We start from the raw sequence: 14,500 nt of genomic DNA on the forward strand, positions 1-14,500 counted from the left end.
CATAAAATAGAAAGTTTGTGTGAAAGAAAAAATAGGGTGCCGAAGACTTTTGCACAGTATTGTATATATGTAATATGTGTGTGGACACATATTTAGGAAACATAAAATTAAAAAAAATATATATTTTTTTACTAGCAGTTTATCTACAGCGGTATGCAAAAGTTTGGGCACCCTTACTGAAAACGTCTGTTACTGTGAATAGTTAAGTGAGCAGAAGATGAACTGATCACCAAAAGGCATAAAGGTAAAGACGACTTTTTTGTTCAGCGTTTTCTGCAAGATTTGTGTATTATTTTTGTTTTGTACAATTGGAGAGAGAAAAAAAAAAGAAAAGGGATACCATGCGAAAGTTTGGGCACCCCAATACATTTGAGTTCTCAGGTAACTTTTAACAAGGTTCCAGACCTTAATTAGCTTATTGAGCTGTGGCTTGTTCAAATTCTTCATTAGGAAAGCTCAGATGATGCAGATTTCAAAGCTGTATCTCTGGCTTCTCAAACTTGTCCCTAAAATCAACAGCCATGGGCTCCTCTAAGCAACTCCCTCGCATTCTGAATAATAAAATAATTGACGCTCACAAAGCAGGAGAAGGCTACAAGAACGTAGCAAAGTGTTTTCAGGTAGCTGTTTCCTCAGATTGTAATGTTATTAAGAAATGGCAGTTAACAGAAACAGTGGAGAACGAGGTGAGGTCTGGAAGATGAAGAAAACTTTCTGAAAGAACTGCTCGTTGGATTGCTAGAAAGGCAAATAAAAACCCGTTTGACTGCAAAAGACCTTCAGAAAGATTTAGCAGACCCTGGAGTGGTGGTGCACTGTTCTACTATGCAGTGACACCTGAACAAATATGACCTTCATGGAAGAGTCATCAGAAGAAAACCGTTCCCGCGTCCTAGCCACAAAATTCAGCGTCTGAAGTTTGCAAATGAACATCTAAATAAGCCTGATGCATTTTGGAAACAAGTCCTGTGGACTGATGAAATCAAAATAGAACTTTTTGGCCACAATGTGCAAAGGTATGTTTGGAGAAAAAAGGGTGCCAAATTCCAGGAAAAGAACATCTCTCCAACTCTGAAGCATGGGTGTGGATCCATCATGCTTTGGGGTTGTGTTGCAGCCAGTGGCACAGGGCACATTTCATTGGTCAAGGGAAGCATGGATTCGAATAAATACCAGCAAATTCTGGTAGCAAACATCACACCATCTGTAAAAAAAGTTGAAGTTAAAAAGAGGACGGGTCCTACAATAAGACAATGATCCAAAATACACCTCAAAATCTACAATGGAATACCTCAAGAGGCACAAGCTGAAGGTTTTGCCCGGGCCCTCACAGTCCCCTGACCTAAACATCATTGAAAATCTGTGGATAGATCTCAAAAGAGTAGTGCATGCAAGACAGCCCAGGAAACTTGTAGAACTGGAAGCCTTTTGCAAGGACAAATGTGTGAAAATCCCCCAGGTAAGAACTGAAAGGTTATTAGCTGGCTACAAAAAGTGTTTACAAGCTGTGATACTTGCCAAAGGGGGTGTTACTAGGTACTAACCATGCAGGGTGCCCAAACTTTTGCTTCAGGCCCTTTTCCTTTTTTGTCATTTAGAAAATGTAAAAGGTGAAAATAAAAAAAAAATGTTTTTGCTTAAAATATAAAGGGAATGAGTCATCTTTAACTTTATACCTTTTGGAGATCATTTCATCTTCAACTTGCTTAACTGTTCATAGTAACAGCAATTTTGACCAGGGGTGCCCAAACTTTTGCATACCACTGTATCAGCAAACCCAGATATGATGTATATTGTGTAACAGAAATATCTTTGAGTATCACCAATCTATATTCTGCCTTATCACACACCCCTAATATAAATAACATTTATATAATTAAATTAAATTCACTTTCCCAAATTAAATTAAAGAATTAAAGCTAGACGGCCTTTCGATTTCATAAATTTAGTTCCCTTTGAAATGTGGTCGTTTTGATATATGTTTATTTCTGTAATATCTCACAAAATATCAGGGAATTCTGTGGCTGGGAAGTTATTTAATTTGAGGGGATTAAAGCAAATAATGTGCATAAAATCGCGCGCTTCGTGCAGTCAAGCTAGGGTGACCACCTGTCCCGCATAGCACGTGCGCGTACAGCATTTGAAGCCGAATTTATGCGTCCCGCAAATTCAGAACGTGTCCCGCATAATTGATGCTTGCTGAGGGGGATGTCGCTCTCCCCGGGCCACCCAGGCAGCCAAACGAATATTACTTGACATTTCAGCACACCACCGATGCCACTATAGACTGTAGAACAAAACCACACACACACCCCTCACAACTGACTGGTTGTTGTCAACTTTTTGTTGTTGCCATGACACCGCACTCACGTGCACAGACAGTGACGAGGGACGCAGGTGCAACGCATGCATTGCTTTCATATTAAAAAATGGAGAAAGGTACCGGGGAGATGGCAGGTGAGGCACCGCCACCTCCAGTTAAAAAGAGAAGGTGTATGTACAGGAAAGAGTGGGGAAATGAATATTTGTGGCTGAAAGGGGTTGAGGGGGATACCGAGAGGGCTTTTTGTGACCTTTGCAAAACATCTTTCTCAATCGGACATGGCGGGGAATACGATGTGAAACGACACAGGCTCGCGGAGACTCACAAGAAACGTGTGCAACAGAAAGAAACGTCTAAATCTATGGATGCTTTCCTCCGACCTAAAAACGACTCTCTACCTGACAAAGTGACTGCGGCAGAGGTGACGAGTGTGTATCACACTGTCCAACACGCAATATCATATCGGGCAGGAGATTGTGGCACAAAGCTGTGGTTGTGAGTTAAGAGACTTTTTTTCTACTGTTTCTGTGGTGCTGAGCCACTACAATTCCTGTTAATCCACTGAAAACTAAATGGAGACTTGTCGCTATTCCTGCTGTACTGATGCACTGCAAAGCCTCAGACTCAATATTATATTATGATTGATTTAAAGTGAATAAATTGTAATGGAAAATAAATAAAATTGAGTAGCTTCAGTAAATCATAAGTGGAAGTGTGTCTGTCAAGTCATTGAATGGTAAAAATATTATGAATGTTTATTTAAAAAAAAACACATTTGGTGGCCTGTTCATGACCATACATCACCAATAACAGCAGAATAGGGTAGTATTGATATACCATGTAAGGTAGTATGTGCTAGAAATGGGTAAACCACTATCTGTGAGTCTTCCAGCGGCCGGCGCGGCGCAGTGGGGGCGGCGTCCCACATTGTCCCTCAAAAACATACCCCTTGTCCCCCCTTGGGCTTATGAGCAGGTAGTCACCCTAAGTCAAGCAGACAGAGGAAGTCCGTATGTGTGTGCGCATGCGCAGGTTTACCTTTGACATCATTCTGTCACTAAACGAACAGCTGACCACACCGAGGTGCTCGCTGAGCGCTGATATTTATTAGCTTGGTCCTGCGTTTCCTTTCCTTCGTATATAACATAACGTCTTTTCTTCTCACTTTCTTTCCGTTACTGTAGTCGGTCTTTCACGTTTCATTCGCACACTCACGTCGTCCATTTTTCTCTCCTGTTTCAAATTTGTATCCCACAATGCCTTGTGCGAACGGGGAAAGCCCACCACGTCATGCATGATGTAGTATCTTGAATTGGGTCATGGTGAAGCAGGAAAAAATAGCGGAGAATTTAGGGCCATGTGGCCTTAAATTTATGAATTATTCTGCTTAAAAAAACCTAATAAAACTGGAAGTCTGTGATTCGAATTTGGTAGCTTTCAATCCACTAAACAAAAATAATCAGGTGTCGGGGAAAATTCTTTTTATGACTTACACTTGAAAAATCTGAAAGGCGGTCTAGCTTTAAGCTTTCATTATTTTTTCTTAACGTCTCAGAACATTATACTCTTAGTGTGATGATCTTGTGATGCATACTTTGTATTACAAAATGTCTTCCAGTATCACAATACCGTATGATATTTTTGCCATATCGCCTCATCACTAGTCCCTAGCTCGGTCACATTACTGCTCGTTCGGAGGACAGCATCGTCTGTGTGTGTGAGCTGGCGTGAGGGACCGGGAGTGTGTAACGCTTTCATGCTGTCCATCAGAAACTCCACCTATAACTTGCAGATGAGGCTCAGTGTCTCTGATCAGAGGTGTGAGCTCAAATCACGTCATTCTATTGATCGTATTGATCTTTTAGTTCAGTTTCTGATTCAGATTCTCTGTATAAATAACGAATCTAGTGATTTATTTCATCAGATGGTATAACTTTGACCATCTTCCTCCTGGGACTGTTTACACTGTCGAGGTGAGAAGTATAAGTGGAAGGAGACACAGTTTTCCTACTGTGCTTACCGTTAACACGTGTGAGTACGGATATCAATACACACACACAGCAAAAATATTTTAGCAAATGAAGATGTCTTGAAGAAACAAAGGTATCTAATATTTCTTATTATGAGATTTTTAGATAACAAATATATTGTATAAGACCATTAAGACTGTTTCTTTCTTTTCTTTTTTTTACTCATTTCATTCATGCTTGTAATTCAAATTCTATTTTTGCTTCTTTCTAGAAATAAATAATTATAATGGGAAAATATATCTTCCATTAGGACGGCACGGTGGTGTAGTGGTTAGCGCTGTCGCCTCACAGCAAGAAGGTCCGGGTTCGAGCCTTTCTGTGCGGAGTTTGCATGTTCTCCCCGTGTCCGTGTGGGTTTCCTCCGGGTGCTCCGGTTTCCCCCACAGTCCAAAGACATGCAGGTTAGGTTAACTGGTGACTCTAAATTGACCGTAGGTGTGAATGTGAGTGTGAATGGTTGTCTGTGTCTATGTGTCAGCCCTGTGATGACCTGGCGACTTGTCCAGGGTGTACCCCGCCTTTCGCCCGTAGTCAGCTGGGATAGGCTCCAGCTTGCCTGCGACCCTGTGGAACAGGATAAAGCGGCTAGAGATAATGAGATGAGATGATTTCCATTATTTATTCTATCCACATTCACTGGATATGAGCAGTTGTGCGCTCTGATTGGCTACTCTACTAGTAGGATATCAGCTCATATACCGTGAGTAGCAAAAAAACAAAATGGTGGCATATTACTGAACCAACCGAGGACGAAATAAAAACTCTACTCGAAAACAAAATCCCCCAAAAATACAAAAAAAGCCACAAAATATGGAATAAAAGTATTTGACAGTATGTTTAATTTTTCAAGAATTATTATTAATATAGCATTTTTCACAAATTGCTCCTGTCATTTCGCCAGTTTGTTTACACTCTAAGCGGAAATGATCTTGTCGGACATGTTGTATAAAGTTTTTATTTATCAAATTTGCTAAAAATAATCAAAAAATGCTGTTTTTCAAAATCCAGTGAATGTAGATAGAATAAAACAGTTATTCCACTCAGTCTCATTGTACATGAACTGATAGCTAAAGATATCAGCTCATGTGCAACTCAATTTTGTGGAATAACTGTTAAATAGTATAAAGCAGTCAGAAAAAAATCAAAATTTTTAAAGACAAAAATCGAAATAAGTGTGAAAATGGCCAACTTGGGGCGGCACGGTGGTGTAGTGGTTAGCGCTGTCGCTTCACAGCAAGAAGGTCTGGGTTCGAGCCCCGTGGCCGGCGAGAGCCTCTCTGTGTGTAATTTGCATGTTCTCCCCGTGTCCGCGTGGGTTTCCTCCAGGTGCTCTGGTTTCCCCCACAGTCCAAAGACATGCATGTTAGGTTAACTGGTGACTCTAAATTGACCGTAGGTGTGAATGTGAGTGTGAATGGTTGTCTGTGTCTATGTGTCAGCCCTGTGATGACCTGGCAACTTGTCCAGGGTGTACCCCGCCTTTCGCCCGTAGTCAGCTGGGATAGGCTCCAGCTCGCCTGCGACCCTGTAGAACAGGATAAAGCGGCTAGAGATAATGAGATGAGATTAGCGCTGGTTAACTGACAGTCTACTGTGAGTTGGCTTAGTGGTTAGCGTGTCCGACTCTCAACCAGGAGATTGCGGGTTCTACTCCTGGTTGGGTCATACCAAAGACCATCATAAAAATGGTACCTATTACCGTCTGGCAAGGCATGCTGCAATACAGAAGTGAGTGTGGAGTCAAACTCTCGCAGTTGCCAGATGACAAGTCCCCCACTGTAACCCTAGCTATGTAATAGGCAAGAGGCTGAGGGCTACGGAGATCGGCACTGCCACATGGCGTGGGAAGGACTTTGATTTGAATTGACAGTTTACAGAGTTAAAATGAATGGTTTTGATTTACAGAAGTGTTACAGTTCATATCTGTGTTTATGGTCCAATCGAGATGTTTTAATCTGCATTATAGTGGTGAGAAACATTTGATGCAGTTCAGAGGCGGAACATTTTGAGCAGAGATTTAGGTCAATGCAAGAAACCATAAAACAAGAAAATAAATTTATTTTGTCTGAATACAGAATGCCAGGAATACAAACTACATAATGACATCTATTGTAATTATTTAAACGATTAATGATCTGTTTCATTGTGAAACATTTAACTGATGATTAACCCAGGTTTGTGACTTGGGTTGGCCAAATTCTTCTTTAAATACAGATATTTAATACATGTCTTTATAAAGTACTCAATCCCATCATGTCATCTGAAGTTTGGTCAAACTTTCCTTCGTGAGCTTTACTCTCTACTGAAGATTTATTATATTGTAAGACACACAACACTGTCTTATATTATATGGACATGAGTGCTTTACTGAGAAATACGCCACTTGTATTTTTCATATGACCTCCATCTGGGACATGGAGAACCAAAACCGTGACATCAGCGGGATGCAAAAGTTTGGGCATCTCAGTCAAAATTGTTGTTACTGTGAACAGTTAAGCAAGTTGAAGATGAAATGATCTCCAAAAGGCATAAAGTTAAAGATGACTCATTCCCTTTATATTTTAAGCAAAACCATTTTTTTAAATTTTCATCTTTTACATTTTCAAAATGACAAAAAAGGAAAAGGGCCTGAAGCAAAAGTTTGGGCACCCTGCATGGTTAGTACCTAGTAACACCCCTTTGGCAAGTATCACAGCTTGTAAACACTTTTTGTAGCCAGCTAATAATCTTTCAGTTCTTACTGGGGGATTTTCACACATTCGTCCTTGCAAAAGGTTTCCAGTTCTACAAGTTTCCTGGGCTGTCTTGCATGCACTGCTCTTTTGAGATCTATCCACGGATTTTCAATGATGTTTAGGTCAGGGGACTGTGAGGGCCAGGGCAAAACCTTCAGCTTGGGCCTCTTGAGGTATTCCATTGTAGATTTTGAGGTGTGTTTTGGTTCATTGTCTTATTGTAGGACCCGTCCTCTTTTTAACTTCAACTTTTTTACAGATGGTGTGATGTTTGCTTCCAGAATTTGCTGGTATTTATTCGAATCCATGCTTCCCTCGACCAATGAAACGTGCCCTGTGCCACTGGCTGCAACACGACCCCAAAGCATGATGGATCCACACCCATGCTTCAGAGTTGGAGAGATGTTCTTTTCCTGGAATTTGACACCCTTTTTTCTCTAAACATACCTTTGCACATTGTGACCAAAAAGTTCTATTTTGATTTCATCAGTCCACAGGACTTGTTTCCAAAATGCATCAGGCTTATTTAGATGTTCATTTGCAAACTTCAGACGCTGAATTTTGTGGCTAGGACGCAGGAACGGTTTTCTTCTGATGACTCTTCCATGAACGTCATATTTGTTCAGGTGTTGCTGCATAGTAGAACAGTGCACCACCACTCCAGGGTCTGCTAAATACAGTGCTCAGCGTAAATGAGTACACCCCCTTTGAAAAATATCATTTTAAACAATATCTCAATGAACACAAAAAAATTCCAAAGTGTTGAAAAGACAAAGTTTAATATAACATCTGTTTAAATTATAACGTGAAAGTAAGGTTAATAATATAAACTTAGATTACACATTTTTCAGTTTTACTCAAATTAGGATGGTGCAAAAATGAGTACACCCCACAACAAAAACTACTCCATCTAGTACTTTGTATGGCCACAATGATTTTTAATGACAGCACCAAGTCTTCTAGGCATGGAATGAACAAGTTGGTGACATTTTGCAACATCAATCTTTTTTCCATTCTTCAACAACGACCTCTTTTAGTGACTGGATGCTGGATGGAGAGTGATGCTCAACTTGTCTCTTCAGAATTCCCCACAGGTGTTCGATTGGGTTCAGATCAGGAGACGTACTTGGCCACTGAATCACTTTCACCCTGTTCAGAAATCCAACAGTGGCCTTAGATGTGTGTTTAGTCATGTTGGAAAAGTGCACGACAACCAAGGGCACGGAGTGATGGTAGCATCTTCTCTTTCAGTATAGAGCAATACATCTGTGAATTCATGATGCCATCAATGAAATGCAGCTCCCCGACACCAGCAGCACTCATGCAGCCCCACATAAGGACACTGCCACCACCATGTTTCACTGTAGGCACCAGGCATTTTTCTTTGTATTCCTCACCTTTGCGACGCCATACAGTTTTGAGGCCATCAGTTCCAAAAACATTTATCTTGGTCTCATCACTCCAGAGTATAGAGTCCCAGTAGTCTTCATCTTTGTCAGCATGGGCCCTGGCAAACTCTAGGCGGGCTTTTTTGTGCCTGGGCTTTAGGAGAGGCTTTTTTCGTGGACGGCATCCATGCATGCCATTCCTCTGCAGCGTACACCATATTGTGTCACGGGAAATAGTCACCCCAGTTTGGCTTTCTACTTCTTTAGATAACTGCAGTGAACTTGCATGCCGATTTTCTTCAACCCTTCTCATCAGAAGACGCTCCTGTCGAGGTGTTAACTTCCGTGGACGACCTGGACGGCTCTGTGAGATGGTTGCAGTTCCATCTTTCTTAAATTTTTGTACCACTTTTGCTACAGTATTCTGACTGATAAATTAAGCTTTGCTGATCTTCTTGTAGCCTTCACCTTTGTGGTGGAAAGAAATTATTTTCTTTGGGGAATTCTGAAGAGACAAGTTGAGCATCACTCTCCATCCAGCATCCAGTCACTAAAAGAGGTCGTTGTTGAAGAAGGGAAAAAGATTGATGTTGCAAAATGTCACCAACTTGTTCATTCCATGCCTAGAAGACTTGGTGCTGTCATTAAAAATCATGGAGGCCATACAAAGTTCTAGATGTCGTAGTTTTTGTTGTGGGGTGTACTCATTTTTGCACCACCCTAATTTGAGTAAAACTGAAAAATGTGTAATCTAAGTTTATATTATTAACCTTACTTTCCCGTTATAAGTTAAACAGATGTTATATTAAACTTTGTCTTTTCAACACTTTGGAAATTGTTTGTGTTCATTGAGATATTGTTTAAAATCAAAGGGGGTGTACTCATTTACGCTGAGCACTGTATCTCTGAAGGTCTTTTGCAGTCAAACTGGAGTTTTTATTTTATTTGCCTTTCTAGCAATCCAACGAGCAGTTCTTTCAGAAAGTTTTCTTCATCTTCCAGACCTCACCTTGATCTCCACTGTTTCTGTTAACTGCCATTTCTTAATAACATTACAGTCTGAGGAAACAGCTACCTGAAAACACTTTGCTACGTTCTTGTAGCCTTCTCCTGCTTTGTGAGCGTCAATTATTTTATTATTCAGAATGCGAGGGAGTTGCTTAGAGGAGCCCATGGCTGTTGATTTTAGGGACAAGTTTGAGGAGTCAGAGAATTTATACAGCTTTGAAATCTGCATCATCTGACCTTTCCTAACGAAGAATTTGAACAAGCCACAGCTCGATAAGCTAATTAAGGTCTGGAACCTTGGGAAAAGTTACCTGAGAACTCAAATGTATTGGGGTGCCCAAACTTTCGCATGGTGTTCCTTTTCTTTTTTCTCTCTCCAATTGTACAAAACAAAAATAATACACAAATCTTGCAGAAAACGCTGAAAAGAAATGTGTCGTCTTTACCTTTATGCCTTTTGGTGATCAGTTCATCTTCTGCTCACTTAACTATTCACAGTAACAGACATTTTCAGTAAGGGTGCCCAAACTTTTGCATGCCACTGTAAATCTCATATGTTACTTGTGAGGAAATCAATGAATTGTTTTGATAAATTTGGGGACTTTTTGTTTGTGAATGTGTCGATATAATAAAAAGAAAATCACACGTTGGTTTGAAGATACGAACTTTATCTTCTCGTGTTGAAAAATCTGCATTTTTCATATGAAATACATCGCAGATCTGAGTGACATACAGTGGGGAAAATAAGTATTTGATACACTGCCAATTCTGCAAGTTTTCCCACTTACAAAGAACGGAGAGGTCTGTAATTTTTATCGTAGGTACACTTCAACTGTAAGAGACAGAATCTTAAAAAAAAATCCAGAAAATCACATTGTATGATTTTTAAATAATTAATTTGCTTTTTATTGCATGAAATAAGTATTTGATACAATAGAAAAACAGAACTTAATATTTGGTACAGAAACAATTACAGAAGTCAGACGTTTCCTGTAGTTCTTGACCAGGTTTGCGCACACTGCAGCAGGGATTCTGGCCCACTCCTCCATACAGATCTTCTCCAGATCTTTCAGGTTTCAGGGCTGTCGCTGGGCAACACGGAGTTTCAGCTCCCTCCAAAGATTTTCTGGCTAGGCCACTCCAGGACCTTGAAACGCTTCTTACGGAGCCACTCCTTAGTTGCCCTGGCTGTGAGTTTCGGGTCATTGTCATGCTGGAAGACCCAGCCACGACCCATCTTCAATGCTCTTACTGAGGGAAGGAAATTGTTGCCCAAAATCTCATGATATATGGCCCCATCCATCCTCCCCTCAATATGGTGCGTCGTCCTGTCCCCTTTGCAGAAAAGCACCCCCAAAGTATGATGTTTCCACCCCCATGCTTCACGGTTCGGGTGGTGTTCTTGGGGTTGTACTCATCCTTCTTCTTCCTCCAAACACGGCGAGTGGAGTTTATACCAAAAAGCTCTATTTTGGTCTCATCTGACTACATGACCTTCTCCCATGCCTCCTCTGGATCATCCAGATAATCATTGGCAAACTTCAGATGGGCCTGGACATGTGCTGGCTTGAGCAGGGGGACCTTGTGTGTGCTGCAGGATGTCATAGTGTGTTACTAATGGTAATCTTTGAGACTGTGGTCCCAGCTCTCTTCAGGTCATTGACCAGGTCCTCCCGTGTAGTTCTGGGCTGATCCCTCACCTTTCTCATGATCATTGATACCCCACCAGGCGAGCTCTTGCATGAAGCCCCAGACCGAAGGAGACTGACTGACGGTCATCTTGGAGTTTCTTCCATTTTCTAATAATTGTGCCAACAGTTGTTGCCTTCTCACCAAGCTGCTTGCCTATTGTCCTGTAGCCCATCCCAGCCTTGTGCAGGTCTACAGTTTTGTCCCTGGTGTCCTTAGACAGCTCTTTGGTCTTGCCCATGGTGGAGAGGTTGGAGTCTGACTGACTGATTGTGTGGACAGGTGTCTTTTATACAGGTAACGAGTTCAAACAGGTGCAATTAATACAGGTAATGAGTGGAGAATAGGAGGGCTTCTTAAAGAAAAACTAACAGGTCTGTGAGAGCCAGAATTCTTGCTGGTTGGTATGTGTTCAAACACTTATTTCATGCAGTAATTATTTAAAAATCATACAATGTCATTTTCTGGATTTTTTTTTAGATTCTGTCTCTCACAGTTGAAGTGTACCTACGATAAAAATTACAGACCTCTCCGTTCTTTGTAAGTGGGACAACTTGCAAAATCAACAGTGTATCAAATACTTGTTTTCCCCACTGTATTTAAATAATATTGGCTGGTGTTAAGTGGTACCTGTCTTTGACTCATTCAGTATCATGCTAGCTGAATGGGATAGATCTGATATACCACTCAATGCCAGCCAATATTATTATTATTATTATTATTATTATTATTATTATACATACACATTCCTTTCGAATGTTCAACGCATCTTTCTCTTTCAAAATTCTCTCAAAATCTTTCATAATTCATGAAACAAACCTGGTGGCCATATTTGTTTACAAATGGTCCCAGTCGCCCACTAGCACGGAAGTTTTACATCTCCGATGCGTGACGTCATGTCGTCTTGACAACCATGCAGTATAGTAAACCATATTCAACGCTCATTCTCCATTGGGTAGAGTGACATAATACACATAGGATAAGCGATATGCTAACAATATTGCATGCTATCAACAAAATGACTGAAACCCACTAGAAGGGAATAGAACACATGTTTTTATTCCATCGAAAAAGGTGTCCTGTAGATCTATTTCACTCCAGTGATGTCACTCCAAGTGTTTTCCCGCTGACTAGATGTGCGTTGTCAAAATGGCGAACCGGTTCAAAATGAAAATTCTTTTGTTTAACTTGTGTATTTTTTTGTCGATGTGTCCATATATACATTCACCACTCGAAGATAAACTTTGTATCTTTGCGCAATCCTCTATATACTGTACGTCACCTTCAGTGTGAAAATATATTAAGCCAATTTACACATTAACAAATTACTGCTAACCAAGGGTGCCATTAATTATAGCACTGATTATATATCACGTAAATACTCTTGACAGCTTTGTGCCTTGCATGCGCACTCCCACATTTAGCTAGGTGATTTGTATTTGTTCTTCTTCCTTATCAGTTTTTATACTGCAGTTCCAGCCCCTCCTGATGCCATCACCTTTATTGAACAGGAAGGAAACGCCATGTACGTCACCTGGACACGACCGCAGGGACGAGTCACCGGATACAGGGTACGAACAAGTACACAAAACCCGTCATGCTTTTATTTTAAAATGTCATTCCAACAGGAGTGTTGAGATATACAGATATGTTATCGGGTCATACAAGAACAAAAGTTTGCACACCTTTTGGTTTCTGGGTTGAACTACAAAACAGAGTTGAATACAAGTTCATTTAATGCAGTTTATGATACTAAACACTTATACAGTTACAAACATACAGCTTAGATATTTACTGTGAGCAGGGGCGCCGCCAGAAATTTTGGGCCCCATGAAAAATTAGAATTTTGGGCCCCCCAACTTTGCCCACCCTCGTCACAATTGCACTATTGTCATTATTTGACTTTTGATAGCCCATGGACCTTGAGTTTGTGACTTTGTTATTACATTTTATGTATTAACCTACCAGGGACAAGTTTGATGCATTTAAATGAACTCCATACTCAGTAGCCTTACAAATGTTACCCATAAAAGACAGGAAACATCTTATAATAAATTTATTTCAAAGTGACACGGAGTGGAGCGGCATGGTGGTGTAGTGGTTAGCGCTGTCGCCTCACAGCAAGAAGGTCCGGGTTCGAGCCCTGTGGCCGGCGAGGGCCTTTCTGTGTGGAGTTTGCATGTTCTCCCCGTGTCCGCGTGGGTTTCCTCCGGGTGCTCCGGTTTCCCCCACAGTCCAAAGACATGCAGGTTAGGTTAACTGGTGACTCTAAATTGAGCGTAGGTGTGAATGTGAGTGTGAATGGTTGTCTGTGTCTATGTGTCAGCCCTGTGATGACCTGGCGACTTGTCCAGGGTGTACACCGCCTTTCGCCCATAGTCAGCTGGGATAGGCTCCAGCTTGCCTGCGACCCTGTAGAACAGGATAAAGCAGCTAGAGATAATGAGATGAGATGAGTGACACGGAGTGACATTTCAATTTGATCAATTACGTACGTATTTCTTCATATGTTGTAACCTCTATCCCTCTTTTATGTGTGCTGCGCTTTCTCCAGCTCCTCAATTTGAAACCAATGGTTTAGAACGTGTGAACATTCCACACACATAACCATGTCAAACACTTGACTGGTGTCCGTTATTAGCAACACTTTAATCTAGCAAACTGTATATGGCGCTCGCTCATTAAAAACTTCAATCCTAAAGCATTTATGAGTTGTATTGCTGCTTACCTCCTTCTCCAAAGGGGGGTTCAGTGGTTTGGTAGGGCGGAGGTCCCCCTGAGGCTGAATCTGTGCATATTTAGGGCACCCCATTAGTTATGAAACTGGTTATTAGCACTAGTTATTAGCATCAGCATAACGTAATATTTCATCTTGTTTATCACACAAGTCAGTTCAGTTATTAAAATGGAAAAAATGTCACTGTACAAACTGTAAAAGGGTTCTCTTGATAGGCTAATCCAACCACATTCATACTGTTCATTTACCATTCGCTAATATTTTGAACACATGTGAGCGATAGCTACTTTTCTCTGGGAAAAACTGAGTGACCAGTTGCCTGCCTCTCTGGTCCCTCTCAGCTTTCAGCTGCCTTTCTTTACGTTTTTTACAGCCACTCTTCATATTTAGCGATCATAGACTGTACGCACTCCACTGCTGGCTGGCTGCTGCACTGCGACACAGCAGCAAGTAGCGTTGCACTGATCAGCACACAGATTTAACGCATCGCGCTTCTACCAGAACTGGACCGTACCATTTTGCAAAAGGGGGAGGGTTAAATGACAATATGTTGAAGAACTCAAGAAACAGACAACCTTGTTCAATTAGCT

General features: G+C 41.0%; 1 protein-coding gene across 1 annotated transcript in view; it reads left to right on the forward strand.

Annotated features, from left to right (window-relative positions):
• ptprq (protein tyrosine phosphatase receptor type Q) overlaps nucleotides 1-14,500 on the forward strand; it is a 197,318-nt gene that overhangs the window by 32,358 nt on the left and 150,460 nt on the right. The window contains exons 13-15 of the mRNA XM_060923263.1: nucleotides 3,988-4,141; nucleotides 4,248-4,354; nucleotides 12,647-12,744. Of these exons, the coding sequence (XP_060779246.1) occupies nucleotides 3,988-4,141; nucleotides 4,248-4,354; nucleotides 12,647-12,744 (359 nt within the window). The remainder of the gene's footprint in view (nucleotides 1-3,987; nucleotides 4,142-4,247; nucleotides 4,355-12,646; nucleotides 12,745-14,500) is intronic.

The sequence above is a fragment of the Neoarius graeffei genome, chromosome 6 (genome assembly GCF_027579695.1).
Source record: "Neoarius graeffei isolate fNeoGra1 chromosome 6, fNeoGra1.pri, whole genome shotgun sequence".
Taxonomy (NCBI): domain Eukaryota; kingdom Metazoa; phylum Chordata; class Actinopteri; order Siluriformes; family Ariidae; genus Neoarius; species Neoarius graeffei.